This window comes from Myotis myotis, unplaced genomic scaffold (genome assembly GCF_014108235.1).
Source record: "Myotis myotis isolate mMyoMyo1 unplaced genomic scaffold, mMyoMyo1.p scaffold_m19_p_6, whole genome shotgun sequence".
Taxonomy (NCBI): domain Eukaryota; kingdom Metazoa; phylum Chordata; class Mammalia; order Chiroptera; family Vespertilionidae; genus Myotis; species Myotis myotis.
Window position 1 is genome coordinate 72126762 of NW_023416368.1, and position 20861 is coordinate 72147622.

Below are 20861 nucleotides of genomic sequence, written 5' to 3' on the forward strand. Positions count from 1 at the left end.
CAACCCCCCACAAGGGGCTCAGTTCGCTTCACAAAGGTAATCTCAGAAGCAGCTCACTGGCCCCTCTCTGATCCCTGTGGCTTTGCTCACTCTTACCCTCAGCACCCCTTCCTGCAGAATATGTGTGCACACAACATACTCACACTCCTGCTACCTTAACATCTGGGTGAGATATCAGCTTTGCGACCCTCACCACCACAGGGGACAGCCACAGAGGCCTAGGTGAGAGGAAGGGATTGAGCCACTCCCAAGTCTCACACATTTGCTTTCCTAGGGCCTGGGGAGGCTGCCAGGGCCACGACTGTACCCACCTTACTGTAGAGTTGACCAGGCTGCCTGGTCCTGCCACACCTGAGGAGGGCAGCCTAGGCCCACCCTTCCTAGGTGCCAGACCTACTGGCTATTCCACTTGGAGGCTGGAACTTCCCATTGGTCCCCAGAGAAGCCCACCCTCATTCCTCTCCCCCTCTCTCCCCTCCCCCCCATTTAGAAGGCAAGAAGAATCCCAAGTCATGCTGTCACCTTCATGACTTGACCTGAAAAAGCTCTTAAAGCTGCATCACTTTCCTGACTGGGGGCAAAAGTCCTGGAAAACTGAGATTGGGAGCAAGGAGTGTGTTTAGGTCCCACTCTCTTATGTTTTCCAAATTACTTCTCAAGAAGTTGAGAATGGGTTTGTAGGAAGGAACACACACACACACACACACACACACACACACACACACACACACACAGCAGCCAGGCCAGAGCCCTGCTGGTGCTCCAGGGTTATCAGGCGCTGGGACTGCGTGGCGGTCTGGGGCCGAACCCTGACAGCCAGATCTACCATCAATTTACCTTCCGCCGCCCCAGCTTCCCATTTAGCTTTTAACGTCAAATCCTGCATTTTTGTCGGCTCCGGCCTGTCTAGAGAGCTTGTGATTTCGCTGCAGGAGTGATTGCTTTTAACAAAATGGCAGCAACCACATTATCCGAGCAATTAAAACAGAGACCTTTTAGCCGTTTCACAAGGCAGGAGCTTGGAAACTTTTTTTTTTTTTTGAAGGAAAAAAGAAAAGGAGTTAAAAGAGATAGAAATGTGTTGAGGAGAAAAGCATGGAAGCGCTCAAGAAACGTTGGCCCGGCACACCGGTCACTTTCCTGGGATTGACAACGTGGGGCAGGGATGTTGGGAGGTTGGAGTGACGCGTAATCTGAGTGTCTTGCCTGCGGGAGTGTCCGGCCAGTTAGGGTGTGCATCCGGTTAGGGGTTTGGGGTCCCCGGGATGTCGGTTCTGCTGGATGTCTGGCTTTCGGGTTCCTGGAGGGTAGGAATGTCCAGGTGGTGGAGATGTGGGGTCTGGTGCTGCTGGGCCAGAGGAAGCAGCTCGGCAGGCAGGAGAGAGGAGGCGGGCAGCGCCTGGCCCAGGCCAGACAAAGACCGGTTTCTGGAGAGCGGGTTTACAAGCTTCTGTAGCAGGGAGCTGCCCCCGTAGCGCTGGTGCTGCCAGGGTCTTCTGGTTCTCCTCTGCTGGTGTTTAATAAACCAGGAGAAGTGTTAAACCAGCAGAAAGGCGTTAAGGCCCAGATGGCGAAGTAGACCAGCTACCCAAGCGCAGGCAGCATGCCTGGTGAAGAGAACGCCTCTCTGGCTCCTGTTTTGAAAACCTCACCGCCTCTCCGCTACGTTGGTAGACGTTTCCCACTGACCCCTAGGCTCTGGTTGGTGTCTTTCTCTTGAAGGGATTAAAGTAAAGACGCGAAAGGCGGCAGGAAGCAGGAGAGGGAGGGAGGCACTCGGTCAAACGGACAGGGATCCCGAGAGTAATAGAAAATCAGGGCGCGCCTCCCTCCGCCCCCCCCCCCCAGTGCTATAAACAAAGGCAAGTGTCTGTAAACACAGCCCCGCGCCCACCGCGGCGGCCCAGCGCCGGCTGACCCGAGGGGAGAAAGTTCAGATCGCTTTGGCCGAGTTGTTCTAACCCCTCGCCCTCGCGTCGTCAGCTGCCCGCAGAAGAGACCCGCAGAGGCGCTCGCGGCCGCTCCCGGCCCTTGCGAATTCGCCCGCTGCAGGCGGCGGGCTCCGAGTGGGCACCGGCCGGGCGTGGGAACCGCCGGGAGATCAGGGGAGCGTCTGCGCCCGAAGCCGAGGTGCGAACACCACCTCGAGGATGGGTTCCAAGATGGAAAGCCTCTGGCTAGCCTCCCTAACACCAGATTTATATAAGTGGCGTTTCATGAAACAAACCACTTTTTAATACGTTTCACCTTTCTTCCCTCCACCCCCCCCCCTCCTGAATCCCTCCCCTCCTCTCCCCCTCCCAGGCCGGCCCAGTCCTTTTAGGCACACCCGTCTCTCTGGTTCCTAAAGCGGCGATTCGGGATCTAGCCAAGCCCACGGGCAAAGGAGGCCTCAGGGACTTCCTTCCGGGTCGTGCTGGGACTTGGGGAGACCAAACCTCGGACGACGTGGGGGGTGGGGGTGGGAGCTGGTAGTCCCGAGAGGGAGCCGCTTGCTGGGCCGGCGTGTGGCCGGTAGGACTTCAGACACCGCGCAGTTAATATTGAATTCCCTGTAGCTCACTGTAAATCTAGCCCTCACTACGCACCCCTTTTAAATCCATGGTCGAGATTTCTTCCTTGATGTTACCTGAGTTCCTGATCACGGACTTCATCCCCGCCCCCACCAGGCCCTCCCTCTCCCCGCCAGCTCAGATGAGAATACACTCCCCTGCCCCCTCCAAACCACGCAAAGCCTCCTCTTTTTCCTTCTCTTTTTTAGACGGAAGCCCTATATTTTGAATTAAAGGCTTTAACGCCTGGGATTCTCCTCAAACCCCGTCCACCGGAAATGTGCTCCCCACACCAAAACTGAAGCCCTCACCCAATGGCTTCTGGTTGATTTTAGGAAAACAAGGACCCCTTTCCACCTTCTGGGGGAACCACCAGACCTTTCTCCAGCCCAGACTCTCCTCCTACAGACCACTCGGCGTTCTCCCGGAGGTTGGGGGGAGAGAGCCCGGGCACTTTGGCAGGATTTTCATCAAGGACCCTCTCTTGAAGGAACCTCCACGCCCTGGGGAGGAGGGATGCTCACGTTAATGACTCTTTCAAATAAAGTTAGAGGCAATCATAATTTAGTTTACTTCGGAATATTTTAAATATTATGAAAACAAATATAACAGTTTTGTTTTCAAAACTCTTTTGAGGTATCAACTATTAAAAGATTGGGGGTTTTGTAAAAAAAAAACACACAGTGGTTTATTGAATACTTACAACGTTTACACCTTCAATATTAATTAAATTCCACTTAGTTTTAGAGGACGGAAGTGCACATAACAAGTAGTTGTTGGAAACATCTTGGAATAGGGAACAACCACGCATGAAACGAGACAGCACTAGATACCGACCCCAACGGAAATGTTAGCGGCCCCGTTTTCTGCTTTGAAATAAAGCTTTATAATCCCCAGGAATATTTATATCCAAAGGCCAAGTATTAGAGATACACTTCACATACACACCAAGGTCCGCTGTCTTTTATCTGGAAGCGGTTGGGTAGGTGGGGAGGGGGCCACGCTGGTGTCTATACAGCCAGGAGGGAACATTCAAACACACAGAATCTACGAGACGACGGGATCCCTTACCACGCGGGAGTGTCCTCTTCATATTAAAATCTGGAATGCTTTTCTTCAAATATCCACTATTTTTTGGAGGGGGAGGTGGGGAGCGGATGCCTCATAGCGGGGCAAAGAGTGGGGAGGCAAATTGCACATAAATAAACCGGATGATTCCAAATGCAAGTAGTCCTCAGAGCCGAGCACGGAGAGCTTGCCCCTAGTCCTGGGTCTGCATCTGGCTCCTGGGCCCCAGCTCACTCACGCTCTCCTCCTCCTCCTCCTCCATCTCCTCCTTCTCCTCCTCCTCACTGCTTGAGTTCCAGGGCCCAGACGTGCTGCGGCCAGCCTGTCCGGCCTTTGGTTTTCTTGTCGTTGCTGCTCACTGTGCTTTTCAAGATTTCATTCTGGACAGAGGGGAGGCGAGGGGGAGAAAAGTGGAAAGAGAAATTCAGAGGGGAGACCTGGTTCCACATCACCCCCGCGCTCCCTGGGCTCAGAGAGACAATGAGACCGAGGAAGAGATGGGAAGTAAAATGGTTTTAAGTCGTCGTCCCTGCACAAGAGCTACGAAGACTGGCGCTGCCCTAGCTACCGCCCTAGCTACCGCACAGGCCGCCAAGCGCCTGCAATACTCAACTACCGAATCCGCACGTTTATAAACAACAACCCGTTTGCAAGTCGCTTATGGAGGAGCTGGGGGCCCTTAGCCGGGGTTGGCTAAATATGGTTTCCCTGTCTTCAATTGCAATCCCAGATCCATGCTCTCAGGAAGATGGGGAGAAGTGCCCTCACCCTGGCTTGGGCCTGTGGGCCCGAGGTTTTCTAGCCCCCAGCTCCGCTGTGCCTCTCCTCCAGGCCTCTGAAATCCCTGGTTATTCTAGAGGTCACTTGTTTATGCAGCGACTAGAGCGCCAAAGAAGAAACACTCTATTTTCCAGGCCCTTTTTGGCAAAAGCCCCGCTCTGAACCCCACCACCCTCAGGGCACTTGGTAGGAACTTGAGAAAACTAATTTTCAGTTATAATTTTGTGTTACGGTTAACAACAATAACAATGATCACAGTAATATTTACTATGTGTCTTAAAATATGCAGGGCAATGAAAAGAAAACAGAAATACCCATGAAATGTATTCATCTGATAAATTACGTTTTAACCTCATGGCGGAAGAGAAACTGGAGCTGCATTTTGAAGTTAAAAGTACTCATTGTATGTTTACCTTTACATCTTCCGGAGCACAGTAAGAACGACCATAAAACTCTCTTAGAAACAGTGGCAGCCTCCTTCTCAAGAGGTGGAAATGGAATCAATAGTGAAATAATTAGAACTGAGAGTTTGGGGGCGACCTTTTTCTTTTTAATATCTGAAAGCATCGGATTGGAGGCCAAATGAAGATTCTAAAGGACACGAAATGAGGTGTCCGGGCCAGGGCGATCGGAAGATCAATCGCGACCCTGAGTCTGCGAGGTCGGTCCTAAGTGCTTGGGGGAAGCAACGATAACCTGGAGGGAAGATCACCAGCGCCAAGCACCCCTCTTAACCTCCTCCTCTGGCTGACACCCTCCCCCACCGCAGCCCTCACACAACCCCGTGCAAACAACCTGGCTCAGGACGCAGCCGAAGAAAGCGGGATGCCATTGCTCAGCCCATTTGGAAAGAGACGGGGAGCACCGGTTCCCCGCAGCCCGCACCCCCACGGCCCCCTGCCCCCTGGTACTAACCAGCTCCTTCTTCCTCTTCTCTTCTTTCACATCTGTCTTCTTGATCTCCGCCTTGAAGGCCTCCGCCTCGCCGTTCTGGTCGTCCTTGGCCAGCAGGTCCATGAGGTAGGCGATGTAGCTGGTGGCCAGGCGCAGCGTCTTGATCTTGGAGAGTTTGGTGTCCGCAGGCACGTTGGGGATGCACTCGCGCAGTTCGGCGAAGGCGCTGTTGATGCTCTGAGTCCTGCGCCGCTCCTTGCGGTTAGCGGTGCCCCGGCGCTTCACCGGGCGCGGCCCCCCCAGGCCCGGGGGCCCGGCACCCGGCGGTACCCCCCCGTAATGGGAGTGGTCCAGGCCGGCGGCGCCGCTGGCATACTCCGGGCTGTAGGACAGGGCCATGCTGTAGTCGGGGGGCGACATCTCGGGGTGGCCGATGAGCCAGCCGTGGAAGTAGGGGTTCTCCTCGTGGCTGCAGCGGCTGGCGGCGGCGGCGGCAGCGGCGGCGGCGGCAGCGGCGAACGGATAGCCTTCATGGTGCACCACCGGGTGGTGGGGGAAGCCCCCTACCAGACTCATCTCGCCCTCCGCGCCCCTCCACGCGCCCCAGCGTGCGCGCAGCCCCGCAGCGCCCTCGACCCGGGCCCCTGCTTCGGCGCTGGGCGGCCTCCCCCACCCCCCACCCCCCAACCCCCGGGCGCCCGGGCCGGCCCGGCAGCCGCAGAGGGGGGTGCTGCAGCCCGGGCCCCGGCCCCCCGCCTGGCCGGCCGGGCCCGCCTCAGCAGCGCTGCGGCCGCCGGCTCCCCATGGGGCGCGGCGAGCTGGTCCCGGCACCGTGCGCCCTTGGCCGCCGCCGCCGCCGCCGGCTCCCGCCTCGCTCCACGGCCCGCGCGCCCGCTCCTGCTTCCCGAGCTGCTGCGGAGACGCCGAATCTTCCGGTGCTCATGCAAAAGTGCCCGGGCTCCCGCGAGGCTGCTCCGCGGAGTCGCCGGGCTCGGCGCCCCGGCCGCGCTCCTGGCACCGACGGTAACTTGGAGTCCGGGGACGAGTCCGAGCCGCCGGTGGAGGAGCCGGCCCGGCTCTGCAGGGAGGCGGCGGGGTCGACTGCTCAGCGCGAAGCTACCTCCGTGCGACCCTCCCCTTCCCGCCCCTTCCCCTCCCCCCACCAGCCGGATCTGGGTTCTTGGGCGCTTATTGTTTTAATGAAATTTTGGACGGTGGTGGTTGTGGTCCTGAATGTGATTTTAGCTGCGAGTTACGTGTCCTCGCTCCTCTCGGGCTCCCTCGGAGGGTTTTCAGAGAGGTCTCAGTGCATCCATTTTCTCAGACCCTCTCCTTCCTTCGGGGGAAAGACCTGGGGCCCTGCGGTCGCCTTGGAGCGGGAAGGCCTTCGGCTCCGGCTCTCAGAGGGGCTGCGCGGTGGCCGAGGGAGCTCCGGGCGGCGGCGGCGGCCGTTCCGGGCTGGACGCCGTAAGGGGAGTGCGCGGATTTTCCCGGCAGGATCTCCATGTACAGCTACATCTTTAGGGCCGCTCGGGTTAATATATGTCGTCAGAGGCCCCTCACGCCAATCCCGGGGCGGCGGGGGCGGCGCCTCGCGCTCTCCGCAATAAAACTTTTTGATGTTCTTCTTGCTAATTGCCGAGGTCCTCTTCCAGGATTGGCTGCCCCTTCATAACCATAAGATAATTAAAACGAGGGGGGGGGGCAGGGTTAAAAAAACTTTTTTATCAGCCAGAGGTTAATGCAAGTGTTTAACAGATGCTTCATTATTAAAATATTTTTTCCCCCCAACTCTCAAATATTGAAGAATCTCAGACCAGGTACAGTATCTCTTCGCTTTTTTCTTTTCTGCCTTTTTTTTTTTTAAAAGGTACGCAGATATTGCTTTTGGGAGTGCTTGGTGGCAGGTAATCGAGGCAAGGCATTCCGCAGGCCGACGGGTGCAGTTTTGTGCGGGGCGAGAGCAGACGGAGGCGGCGGGCTGCGGGGGCCCCCACAAAGGGGCGGCTGAGCCCAGGCGGACGCGGGGCGGCGGGGAAGGCTGGTGCGTGGACCTGGGCACCGGCTGGAGACTCCTGGCTGCGGTCCCTTCACTGACCCACCACCTTCACCCCGGCGCGGGCCGTTTGGTGTGGCTCCTGCGATCGTGGCTGCTTTGGGAGATCACGATGGAGACCCGCCGATTGTAAATCCTATCTCCATATTCTTCAGGGACACCAGCCCCTCCGAAGACCTTGGGCGATTTCAAAGCGCAGGCACCTCGATTCCCCGAATTTGTGGTGTAGCGGGTCCCGGTGTTCCCCTGTTTTAACTAGCCTGTTTGGTAAGTAACTGAATCTTTTTTACAGCGTGTTCAGAGCTTATTTTCCAGTTTTTATGAACAAACATATAAATATATCTCTACATTCCTGCCTCTCCCATAAAAGCGGGCATCTGTGGAAGGCAGGTTTAGTTCTCGGAGGGGAACCATTAAACACCAGTTTAAGAGGCAGGCCAGAAGGACGGCTCGTGGATGTTTAGATTGCTGGCCTTGGTGATCTTGAACGCATTATAACGGAAAATGGATCTCCACTTGGACGTCGCCGGCCTCGGGGCACCCAGGCCAGGGCGCCCCTGTGGCGTGAGCGTCTCTGAGAAGGATCAGAAGGATCGCAGGACGCTAGTCGGGTGAGGAGACGGTGGGACCAGACAGTGGCGGGAGCTGAAGTCATCCATCGGGCTTCGCCCAGAGCGGCCAGGGGAGGCTGATCTAGATAGATGAGGGTGGTAGATGAGGATTCTGTTCGAAGGAGTTCAGTTTGGGAAAGGATGTCAGCAGAAGCCCTCTGGCATCAATTTGAGGGACCAGAGGGCAGAGTGTGCAGAAGGAGGAGCAGTACACGGTGCTGGTCCTAACCAGGGTCGCCCAGGGGAGACCAATGACGACTCCACCTGGGTCATCCACCATCGTTGGAGGCAGGCCGCAAAGTGAGTCCCCAGGACTCCGGGAGGACAATCCTCTCCTGGCCCGCTGGGTGCGTTCTGTGGGGGTACATCATGCAGGGATGGAAGGCATGGTCAGGGCAAATGGAGAGCAGGGTTTGGGGGGTTGTCCAACTCCGTTACTGCCAAGGATTTGAGGCACAGAGCCCTGGGCAACAGCACTGAGAAATAAGTTTTAGGTTGGCTGCGGCAGGGCAGTAGGAGAGGGGAAGGAACTCAGAGAGGGATGTAGGCTGGGAGTCCATGCGAGGCCCGTTCAGTTCCCTCCCTGGGTCAGTTTCCTTGGCGGCCTGGCCCTGGTCAGAACGTCTTAAGGCAGAGAACAGGGAGTGGAGAGCAGCTGAAGCCAGATTCATTGGTAAGTGCCAGGGGCTTGGGTTTGGGCTGGGAACAAAATAGGGATCTAGAACTTAGAAGCTCCAACTTTGGTGGGTCTGCAATTTTGAACATAAGGAGAGTCCTTTTAAGACATTGTTCTTCTAAGAAAGAATATAGGTAGTGTGGTCTGGGTTCTGTTTACATTTTCACCGGGAGGCAAACCCTGAATGTGTAAATATTGGTAGTTCAATCCCCTGACATTTGATACATTAAAAAAAAAGTCTGTTTATAAAAACACATCTAGGCCTTGGGAGTATGTAGACAAAGTAAGATGGTTGCACCCTGGCCGGGAACAGATAAAATTCACGGAGAGTAGTTGGTAGTCTGCTTTCAGACCCAAAGGGAATTTGGGGAATTGAATGGAGGAGGAAGGGGCCCAGGAGAAGGCCGAGTTGGAGATTGGGATGCTGTGTCCATCAGAGGCCAGTGGCCTCCGTGGTGAAGGCTTCAGAACTGGCCTTGCCTTTCTCGTGATCTTTAATTGAAACAACACCAACAAAAATGAGCGAGTCCCTGCATGGTCCCAGATAGCATGGCAAGTGATAAAAAAAAAAAAGACGGACAACATGGGACAGAAAAAAGTCGTAAAAGATGCTAATCTGAGCATCAGTTCTTACTGACAGTGTCATTATCAGTTAATTAATGTGGTCCAAGGGTCTAGGGCTTCATTTATCTCAGAAAGCCAACCCCAGAGGCCACAGCCTTAGAAAGGCAGCGGCGTGGAGGCAGGGGACAGATGGGTGAACTCTGCTGTCTTTAACTGTCGTTACTGCCTCAGAGAAGCCAGACTAGCTGAGCGCCACTCTGAATTCTCAATCAAAGGCGGCCACGTTCCCGCTCAGTGCTCTCTTTGGCTCATTTTGCTCCAGGTGCAGTGGGATGCTGGGTTAGCTTGCTGTTTTGGAAAGCTGTGAGGCAAAGATGCCATCTCCAGTTCCCCCCCAGTTTGGGTACCCTGTGCCTTCCAGAGGCGGCAGTGATGAAAGTGATGGTAGTGGCAGTGATGGAGGGGGAAAGTAGAGGGGAAAAAGGGAAGGAGGGTGTAGCTCCAGGCTTAGATGTCAGCCTGGTGACCCCTCCCCAGGGCTGAACTAGTGTGGCCTCTGGGGCACTGCTCCCCAAAGGGCATATTTTCAGAGTACTCAGAGGGCCCTAGCTGCTGAGATGATGCTGGCGGGGGGGGGGGGGGGGGGGGGGGCAGCCCTACGGTGGGTGCCCACAGGAGGAATCCTGGCAAGGGCATTACTTCCTACTCCTTTTCCTAGGCTGGGGGGCTGCAACTTGTCTTTTACGGGGTCAGTTTGGAGACCCCTTTACAGGGGGGCCGCCCTGGTTTGGGGGGATGTTTGCGATTCTGTGTCCACGGTTTTTGTCGTAGTTGATGGTGTACTCACTGTGCTGCTCATGACATCTGCCTCCAACTAAACAGACAGAACCGGGTTCAAACATTTATTGTGCGCTCATGTCCCTGTCTCTCTCCCTTCACTCCCACCCCCTCCCCTGGAAAAGATTCAAAGAGCATGAGAGAGGCTGAGCACTCCCTTGCAAACATGTTGGTCTTGTGAGATACTTTAAAAATCAATCTGGTTTAAATGAAAAAAAATTTTTTTTAAACCTCAGTGTGTTTTAGGGAAAATACAGGTCTTTTCGAGGTCTTTATGATTCCAAAGGCAAGGGCAGTTTGTATCTTGTGTTTTGCTCATGAGAACTCAAAATAAACTGGACCTGAAACGAACCAGGCCAAAGGGCCATAAACACACATTTTATGTTTACGGGAATGATGGCTCAATTCCCTTCGTCCTTTTTCAAATCTCATTTTACCTTATTTCCCCAACTAACATAGAAGTCACTGAGCATTCCCTTTTATATCTACAATGAGTTTATATCAAATGACCCCCAGAAACCCACCAAACCCAGAAGGTGGCACAAGAAGCAACGTGTTCTTGAAGATGTAACCCAGTCCCACCTGCTCCCAGGACCCTGCTTCCTGTGACAGCGGATGGCTCTGCATTCCTGTCTGTACTAGGGTGGGATGGAGTCATCGTACATGCTAACCACTTAGTTTCAGAAACCTTAGGACATCTAGAACAAGACACATTGCCTGAGTGCCGGCAAGGGTTTCTCTGGAACTGGGGTTTTGTAGGCCCTCGCTTCCTTGTTTTCCTTTTCGGAAACAGTTGTCTACAGACCTGGCAAGTGACAGTGGCTCCAGCAATGAAGTGCCGCTTGCAGTACACATCTACAAAGCAGAACCAAATTCCATCGGACTTTTGTATCTGCTTCAGACATGAAGGGTGAGGAAAGCTTCCCTTGGGCTCTTATGAGGTTTTATTTCTTCTGAGCATTTTCTTTTTTTGTATTTTGGGGTGGGGGGAGGGTATTTGAAGAGTGGGCCCTGTTCTCCCCTTTTCCCCATCCAGAGCGGTTCTGTGGAGATGGGGGCGGGGAGGGGCTGATCCAGCTGCAGTGATGACTGTGAAGGGGCTGATTGCTTATGACTCCTTCAGTCCGATGATGATTAAGAAACATCCCAGTCAGTGGACACAATTGGGACTTGCCTGTTGCCTGTATATCTTCCCTTCCCCCTTTCTTGCCCCTCCTCCCCTCCACTTGGTCCCTCTTCTCCCCTGTCTCCTTCCCTCCCTTCTAATTTGCCCTCTAGCGAAGTTTGGGCTGACAAGGTTTTTGATGTTACTGACTGGTTCATCCTAACTCCTCTAAGAAACACCCCCCCGTTTTTTTTTAAATTGAGATATAACTGACATGCAACATTGTTGTAAGTTTAAGGTATACAACATGTATGCAAAATATTAATATCCAAGATGACTGGCATTGGGAATTTCCATTTCCTCCAAATAATCAATGACTAGCTCTCCATGCTAACTGGAAGATAGTCAGCTGGTCTGACGGGTTTGCACTGATAAGGGAGAACGAGGTACTTTGTTAGGTATCCAGGTCTGTAAAGCTAAAATACTTATTCAGACTAAAGGGGACAAAAGATAGTGTACGTGAAAGGGCCTCACAAGAGGCAGTATACATGGGAGGTGTTATTAATGTTATTACAGGGGTCCTAAGAGGTCCTGTAAATCTGATCTTTGCTACTTTGCAGTAAAATATAGTTTACATCCCACAGGATTTATGTTAACTACTCATCCACATTCTTGTTTCAAGCAAACTGTATACACGCCAGCAATATTTTCTTCCAAGCCGGGAGGAAATCATTCAACATTCAGAGGAGGAAGTAATTGCAAGTTTGCATACATGCTCTGTGGAAACAGTAAGTAATTAACTTCAACTAGTCCTAAATACAGTCTGGGGTGCAGAATAAAATACAAAAGCAAACAGCAACTTAAAACGTGGGGCTTTGGACAAACCATTTATGTGACTGAAGGGTCTGTTTGTGACTTGAGGGCCAGGCCATGCCCACTTCTAACTGCAGTATTGCTCGCATTCCTGGAAGTCCTGTTCTGAAACCTCCTTTGCAAACTCACATAGAGGGATTGCTTTTGCCTTAGCAATTCCTTCCAAACCTTTTCTGCTTTCTTCTAGGGCCTTTGCATGTAGTCCAGGGACGTGAGCCAGGATGGTTAGGTTTCAGGTTAACAAAAAGAAACACTTTTATTGTCAATATTAATGGCAAACCTCGATCTTTACAAGGCTTGGGTTTAGCAGCGTGAGCAGATCAAAAGCAGCTTGGCTTGATTTCTCAATATTCTCTGGAGCTTAGACAATTAACTGCAATTTTGCTCCAAACGAAACAACGCACAAAAGTTAGTTACAGAAATGTGACAGCTAGTCTTTCAGCAGAGATTTTTACCTGTGCACACCGTGTCAGAGTCTAATAAATTTGCCCACTGAACCCGAGTTGAGTTTTGAAGGAAACCTCCTTAAAGTGTGTGAGCCGAGTGTCTTCATTTGCAATATCAGGAGCCTGTTTCAGTGTGTGCATTCCACACTCGCCTTTCTGGCCGGGTGAGGATCCGGCAGACTGAGGTCTCCCTGGTAATTTGGGTACACCGAGTCTCCAGTTAATGATAGATAATCAGCCTCTGGGTCATTCGGTCATTCTCTTATTACAAACCCCTCCTGCTCTCTCTGATCTCCTTTCAAACTAAATTTCACACAAATAAAGCAAGACAGGGACAAGTTCTTGAGAGAGAGAGAGAGAGAGAGAGAGAGAGAGAGAGAGAGAGAGAGAAAAAAGAGAGAGAAGTATTAGAAACTCCTGATACAGAACTCTAAACAAGGAAAGGCAAACTAAAAGAGGATAGGAAAGGACATCTTATCAAAATGAACATGTTGTGTACAAAACATGAAAAGGAAAGGCTCTGGTTTTTGTTCAAGTGACAGAAAATTAAAATAAAAATAATTGCAGGCAGAAAAGTTATAAACAGAGAAGGCAGGATGCTTGCGGGAAATGCGCAGCACTGGGAGGCTAATTTGTTGTTACAGATTATATATCTGCCCCGTGATTGGAGAGGGGCGACTTTGTTCCATTTTCCAGCAGAGAATGGTTTTCTTTGAATACTTGTGTGAATGCCCACTTACGTTAACACAGGCCAAAACCTCGAGGAACAAAACGTGGAATTGCATTCTGCTTGCAAAGCATCCAACTTCAAAGAAGAAAAGCAGAATTCCATTCAGAACACGTTTGGAGGCTTCTCTAAATCGGTGTGGCGGGTGCTTTTTTGTTTTGCTAACAGAAGGCACAGATCACTCTTGGGGGAGTCCAACCGTAACCAGGCCTCCCCTATCCCCTCCCCACCCACCCGCCTCCTGGGGTCTTCCTTCTTCCAGTCTACATCTGCCTCTGACTCCAGAAAGACAAACTTCAGATTGGCTAAGCTGCATTTCTGACCAGATCCCTCTGGGGAGGCACTGGCTTGTGTGGCTCTAGTACAGCGGTTCTCAGCCTGTGGGTTGTGACCCCTTTGGCGGTTGAACGACCCTTTCCCAGGGGTCGCCTAAGACCATCCTGCATATCAGATATTTATATTACCATTCATAACAGTAGCAACATTACAGTTATGAAGTAGCAACGAAAATCATTTTATGGTTGGGTCACAACATGAGGAACTGTATTTAAAGGGCCAGAAGGTTGAGAACCACTGCTAGGAGTTCTGAGGAGCGCCCCCCCCCCCCCCCCCATGCATGTTTCCACCGCTGTCCTTGACAGTCTCCCTTGGCCCCAGCCCAGGGCTCTGGAAGGGTCTAAGTCTAGCCCTAAGGCTGCTGTCGACAAGCCCTAATCTGCAGAGAGACTGGAATTTAGGCTCAGGGTTTGATCAACTCAGTTCTCAAGTTAGAGGAGCAAGCAGGAGGTGGCAGCAGGTGCTCTCTGACACCCCTTGCCTCCTCAGCATAGCTAGCATACAACCCCCCCGCCCCCCGTGGTGTTTCTTCTACCCCCACCCCTCAAATGCCTTCCATCCAGGAATCCTTTCCAGGTATAGCTTCCCTTCTCTCTCTTCCACCAACTCAATCTTTTTTCTTTTGAACTCCTTTCTGGTGCCCCTGCTTTGGTTTCTCTAGTAGATCTCTGGGCACTTCCTGTGACTATGGGTTCGTGGGGAGCCCATTCAACGCCTTGAGCCCTGTAGTAAGTGCTTAAACGGCTTGTGTAAAAGGGGTGACTTAGAGCCGTCAGGTGAATCCCGCCTATCCCGGTAGCAGTCGGGTTGGTTTTTATTTTGAAAGCGACTCGAGCTAGAGGAGGAGTTGATCGTGGCCCATTAGGGAACCGGCCTTTCTCTCTAACTCGTCGGGAGACCCAGGGAAGCCTTCCTCCCATCCATCGCACCGGCATCGGGTCTGCGGCAGCCAGCTTTGGATCCGGGAGGGGGTGCCCTTTCTCGACCTCCTGGGGCCCGGGAGTCGGAGCGGGCACGGAGGGCTCTGGGCTCCCCACGGAGGGGCGCCTCGGTCTTTCTGAGCCTTAGTTTCCCCATCTGAACAATGGGGGGTAATGAGCCCGGCCTCGAGGGTGTTTAGGGAAGATGAACCGATTTCTGGTTGCGCGTAGCAAGTATTTATGTATCTCCTCTGCCTCTCCGGTTTCTCGCCCTCTCTTCCAGGAGCCCGAGGACGCAGCCAGACAACTGCGGGCCGGGCCGGGTCGCCTCCCCGGGGATCGCAAGGCCTCAGCCCTCGAAGGACAGTGTGCGCCCCAGACTGAGATGCGGGGCTGCAGCCACGGCCCGGGACTGTTAGGGTGCAGGGGGCGCCACCCCGCACTTAGGCCTCTGCGTTGGCTGCTGGGCCGCTCCTGGTTAAAGTCTCCTTTTGATGCCACCGCCGCCCAGGAGGCCGGTTCTCCGCCACTCAGGCCCAGGCGGGTCGCCGCTGCCGGGCGGGAGGGACCTCCCCCAGCGGCCCCCGGCGGATCCCGGAGGACTGTTCGGTGGAGGCGGGCAGCAAGGGGTTAACCGCGTCCCTCCCCCACCGCGCCCTGCACGCGGGGCGAAGGCCGCCGCCTCCCTCCCGAGGTCTCATTAGGGGAACCCTCACCGCTATTTTCAACATTTCCTCAATCAAGTGCCTTTAAATAGAGCTGCACAAATAAATTGGCGGCAAAAGCGTAGATCTTGTCACGACTGCGACCAATCCCAATATTTCAGCCGTGTTTGCTTTGCAATTACGGGTTGGCTGGTGGCAGCGGTGCCACCGGGGCCAAGCTGCAGCCGCCCGGCTTCTCCTCGGCTCCCCGGGCGGGTGCGGGCGGCCGGCGGCCCGGGGAGCCCCCGCGGGGGAACCGGGCGGCTCCGGGGGAGGGGCCGCGAGGGGGCGCGGGCGGCCGAGCTTCCCTCCGCCGCGCGCAAAGGGCGCGCAGGGCGCTGGCCGAGGAATCGGACCCTGCAGGTTCCCGCCGGAGCCGCGGAGGCAGCTTCACCAACAATAAAGCCAGCAGCACGCACGTGGCCATCGCGTCGCGTCCTTCCTGACCCTTTCCCTCCTCTCCCCGCTCTTCCCTCCCCGAGACCCGCTGCTCCGGTGTTTGTTAGCGGTTCCTGGACTTTCCTCCCCCCCCCTCGCTGTTAAACTGCTAGCATGATTTGTTACATTTTCCATAGCTGCTTATTCTTGTTTGACTTGGGGAACAAAGTCACTTTAAATCCTCGGCAGGAAGAGCGAAGCTCCGAGCCGGTTGGAAGGACTCCCGCGGGCGCGTGGCCGCCCCGGCCCCCCGCCCCCCGGCACCCACGCGGCGGCGCTTCCGCGCGAATCCGCCGCCGGACGCGGGCGGTCCCCGCGCAGCACAGTAGTTCGCTGCAATCAGGTCCTAAGCCTTGTATTTCACAGACAATTACATCTTGGCGGCTGTTGAACAAAAATGTAATATTTACTCTGCGCTACACCGAGGAGCACTTTTAAAGTCGCAAAACAAAATACTACATTTCAAAAAAGAAAATATGCTAATAAATCTCTTTTTATGGATTCTCTCTGCATAAATGGAAACAACGTGATTTAAATCCTCCGTACTCTGGCCCCCTCCGCCCCCCTCCCTCCTTTCAGGCACAGCTGAAGTTAGACAGATACTGTCTTTTAACACACATTCTACATGTCTGGGGGGAGGCACCCACATTTGTTACATTCAATTTAGTTTCCAAACTTTCACACCCACCCAGACCCACAGAGCCGCATGCAGCAAGGATTATGAATTCATTAGCTCTGGGATGTGAAGTCTATTTTCACAGGGATTCGAAAAAGATGGCATGACTTGGGTAATTAATTTATAACTTCATGTAACTTTCTAAATGGCTACCCATTTTCCTCTCAGGTGGGCTTCTGAAGGAGGTGGGAAAGTTGAGGCAAAGAAATAGTTTCATGAAACTCTGGGGTACATATTAAAATATGTTTATTATTTAAAAATGGATAAAGTATGGACCTGTATTTGTTTGCTGGTGATCATAAAATAAATTCATAGCCATTCTTGCTAATTAACAATCTTTTTTATGCTTAAAAATAAATCCTCTTGGACTATATCTTTATTCTTCCGGATCACCCTCCTATTGAAATATTTGGTCCTCAATTTTATTTATAGTAAACCTCAGAGATGATGGTTTCCTAAAACTGTGCAATGACAAAGCCACAGAATAGTATTTCAAGTCCAGAAGTCATGCATACCCACGTACATCTCCCATAGAGTTTTCTAGCTGATGGCTTTAGTATTTCAAGAAATAGGAAACAGTAGCTAGAAAGGGTACCATTTCCTAAAAATTCTCTCTTTACAAAAAAAACTTGGTCTGGCATATTATTCCATGCACAAATTATAATATTAGTTTCATGTGTGTTAATCTGTTTAGTATTAAAACTGCTGGAGTGTCTTAACCACTAACATGTTTTACTACACTGCTTTCAAATGGGTGATCTCAGATAATTATGAAGATTTTGATGTTAATCCCACATTAAGTGAACAACTATGAAAATAACCTTAAAGCATTATTATTCTTATATAAATGCCAGCAAATACAATTGTAGAGGGAACACGATTACTTTTTATCTGACATTATCCTATAAGGATATGGCTACATTTATTTCTTTTAAGATCGGGGCAGTTTTTAATTATTTTTTTAACAGATTTTTTTTCTTCAAAACAGCATTTGCAAAGCCTATAAACCACAGCAACTTTTGTACTGACAGATACAGATTTTTCCTACATTGCTATTAATTAGCCTCTTTGCAAACTCACTAAAATAGAATAATATACACAAATATCAAAATGTAGAGAATAATTATTAGGTCTACATATTTATTAAGCTAAACCAATGTTATTAAAATTAAAAACATGTGCTTGGCATATAAATGTTTCTTTAAGAATTCTTTTTTTTGGATGCACAGTTATTATTTTTAAAGCCAACTGAGATTTTCAAGTTCTGATTTTCCACTCTAAACAGGCATTGCATTGTTTTAAACAGTAGCTCCTGGAGCAGTACCACCCTTAGTATTTTAGACTTCCAAACAACAATTGGAATTGGATAAATGCTTTCAGCTGCGGGCACTTTCCTAATACCTTTGTAGGTAATAGGATTCCCTGTTTGTGCTGGGTGACAAATGGACAGTGCACGGGACAGACTGCCTACTCTTTGCAGAATCTACAAGCAATTGGAGTTTTCTGTAAGACTGCTTGGGGTTCATCTAAAAAAAATCTGTTTCAGAGAATATATTCAGAGAATATAAGCGAGTGCCTTTTCTAACTATATTTATGAAATAATGGCTTAAGAGAGGGATGTGAAATATAAGAGAGGAGGAATGTGGAGACCAAAAAAAAAAAAAAAAATCTGAAAAAGAAAGTTTTCTCAGGCAGGATCTGGCTCTTTGTCTATAAGTAGGAGAGTGATGAGTTGCAGCCACATCAGGGAATATATTTTGTTGTTGTTGTTGTTTTCTTCAGTGCTTTTAAAGTAGATTTTTCACCTGAGAAGCGCAATTAAGACAATATATGTGAATTCTTACATAGCTTCCTTGATTTTCAATATCGGGTCCACCATGCCATTGTTCTTTCTAAATGAATGAATGCAGTAACAGTTGGTGTCGAAAGTCTTGACTTTTTTTTAAACTTGTGTTAAATTGGGATAATAAAGTACAGCATATATCCACAAGATGGCTTTCATAAACTCCAATTAGCTGAGAAACAAGTTGGAGGGGGGTGGGGGGTAACTTTTTCAGGAAGAAGCTAGGAAACTGGTTAGGAATCTGGGAGAAATAAAGCAAGAAACTGGCCCCTTACATTCCCAGTAATTCTGCTTTTCCAACATTGTTAAGTTCTTTGCTTCCTGTGCTATTCAAGTAAAAATGTCAGCAATGAAATTATAGAATCTACTCAAGTGACTATTTTTGCTTTATCATAATATATCTGCTTTATTATAATATACATATATGTACATTATATTGGGGCTTTTGAAGGTGTAGTTATTTGTTGAATATTTCTTTTTTCAGATAGTGATATTTAATGAAGTGTTTATAAATATCAATCTAAAGGTTCATCAAATATACAATAGTCATGGTTACAAAGGGGCACTTGAACCTGTGTGGTGCGAGCTGCGCTCTGTAAACTGTAAGTGCTTTTAAAGCCATGACCTAGGTATTCGTAATGAGGACATCTGAGAAGAGAAACTCAAGGGTCCTCAATGTACACAGGCAAGGCCACCTCATCATATGGGGGAACTTGCCTTAGAATCATTTCTCTATTGAAAATGCCATCTCTCGCCCTAGCCGGTTTGGCTCAGTGGATAGAGTGTTGGCCTATGGACTGATGAGTCACAAGTTCGATTCCAGTCAAGGGCACATGACTGGGTTTCGGGCTCAATCCCCTGTGGGGTGTGCAGGAGGCAGCCGATCAATGATTCTCTCTCCTCATTGATGTTTCTATCTCTCTCCCTCTACCTTCCTCTCTAAAATCAATAAGAAAAGAAAAAAAGAAGAAAAGAAAATGCCATCTCTCAGTCTCCTCCCAAAACTTCCGCTAGCTGTATTTTACTAAAACGTCTCAGAATTAAGAGTGGCTGCAACTCACTGGGCTTTTCTCTCCTTAAATACCTTACTATTAGATGACTGAAGAGTTCACTCAGTTGTCCTTGCACTTTATGTGCTCCTTGTTAATTGCCTTAAGATGTGGCAATAATTGGATCATGAACTGAATTTTTCTCATTGCCTTGGAGTTTTAACTTACAACCCCAGATTCGTCTGAGTAAATAGTAAGCCAAATACATTTTATTGGATTATTAATTAGGCCCTGCTTCATGTCAGTAAGGGTTTAAAGTAGTTGTCTGAAGAATTAAGGTTATTTTTTTTCAAATTTGTTTGTAAAAAAATAATTCCTGTAAATGTAATTTTGCAATTTATTTTGATGTTTATTACGAGATCAATGATGTCTTTTGGTAAACATTTTTACCCCAAGATGAGGCAAAATCTCATTTGGAATGCGACAAATTTTTGAAGGTCATTTTGAGCATGTTGTAAAGACATTTTAATGATACACAGAAATGAAACTATTACCCATGGAAAGCAGCATAATATAGTGATTAAGGGCAAAGTCACTGGGGTCAAAGACACAGTTTTGCATCCTTTTTTAAAAAATATATTTTATTGATTTTTTACAGAGAGGAAGGGAGAGAGATAGAGAGTTAGAAACATCGATGAGAGAGCAACATCGATCAGCTGCCTCCTACACATCTCCTACTGGGGATGTGCCCGCAACCCAGGTACATGCCCTTGACCGGAATCGAACCCGGGACCTTTCAGTCCGCAGGCCGACGGCGCTCTATCCACTGAGCCAAACCGGTTTCGGCCAGTTTTGCATCTTGACTACACTTATTAGCATGTGGTCTTGGGAAAATTATTTAACCATTTTCTGCTTCACTTACCACATCTGGGAAAGGTGGATGATAATTTTAGACTCTGTCACAGGGTATGATGAACACTTGGTGAGATGATTCACCAGAGGTTCCGAGGAGAAGGGCTGGCATAGAGCAGGTGCTCAGTAAGCCCCGGCTCCTCTCTTCGGCATAGCTCTGCCAGGTTAAGAGGCACACAGTGACCTTCCTGAGAGCCATAAGTAAGTGTGGGGATGTTGACAGCCTACGGACATGGAGCTCTGTATGTGGAGTCTGCATTGGCACCCAGCCCTCAAGGCTGACAAGGTGAAGGCAATGGCTTCTGGCAGAGGTTCTAGAAAGGTATGTGGAAATGGTCCTAGTGATAGCAACCCACCAGGCTGCCTGAGGTTCGTGCCATCTTTTCCACGTGTGGCATGGTCAGTTGGTGCCTGACGCAAAGGTCTAAACTGGGGGAGATGATGCTTTACATCAGTGGTTCTCAACCTTCTGGCCCTTTAAATACAGTTCTTCATGCTGTGACCCAACCATAAAATGATTTTCGTTGCTACTTCATAACTGTAATGTTGCTACTGTTATGAATCGTAATGTAAATATCTGATATGCAGGATGGTCTTAGGCGGACCCTGGGAAAAGGTCGTTTGACCGCCAAAGGGGTCGCGACCCACAGGTTGAGAACTGCTGCTTTAAATAAATGGACTAGCCTAGGTCAATGGTGCCTAAGATTTTTTTTTTTTCATTTCTTAATACTAAGTGTCAGATGTGATTTATATTTACTAAGAAGGTGGCTTATCTGGCCACGGCCACCACTAGAGGTTCAGGGGATTTTCATGCCGGAGTGCCCCACAGTCAAGCAACTTCAAATATTATGAGC

General features: G+C 50.3%; 1 protein-coding gene and 1 pseudogene across 1 annotated transcript; one reads left to right on the forward strand and one right to left on the reverse strand.

The window, feature by feature from the left end:
- Positions 1–3220: 3220 nt before the first annotated feature.
- Positions 3221–5972, reverse strand: HAND2 (heart and neural crest derivatives expressed 2). The gene is made up of 2 exons (XM_036314539.1): positions 5316–5972; positions 3221–4000 (listed from the first exon to the last, which is right to left on the reverse strand). Exons 1-2 carry the CDS (start codon positions 5868–5870, stop codon positions 3902–3904), a joined length of 654 nt encoding a protein of 217 aa, XP_036170432.1. The 5' UTR covers positions 5871–5972; the 3' UTR covers positions 3221–3901.
- A 936-nt stretch (positions 5973–6908) lies between these two features.
- On the forward strand, positions 6909–18227 carry LOC118658823 (annotated as a pseudogene).
- The last annotated feature ends 2634 nt before the right edge of the window (positions 18228–20861 follow it).

What these genes read in the sequence shown, in the direction of transcription:
- HAND2 (XM_036314539.1), bottom strand. Translation starts at nt 5,870, where the DNA reads ATGAGTCTGGTAGGGGGCTTCCCCCACCACCCGGTGGTGCACCATGAA. An exon ending in AGAAGAGGAAGAAGGAGCTG is followed by an intron (nt 4,001 to 5,315) that starts GTTAGTACCAGG and finishes CCCTCTGTCCAG; the next exon opens with AATGAAATCTTGAAAAGCAC.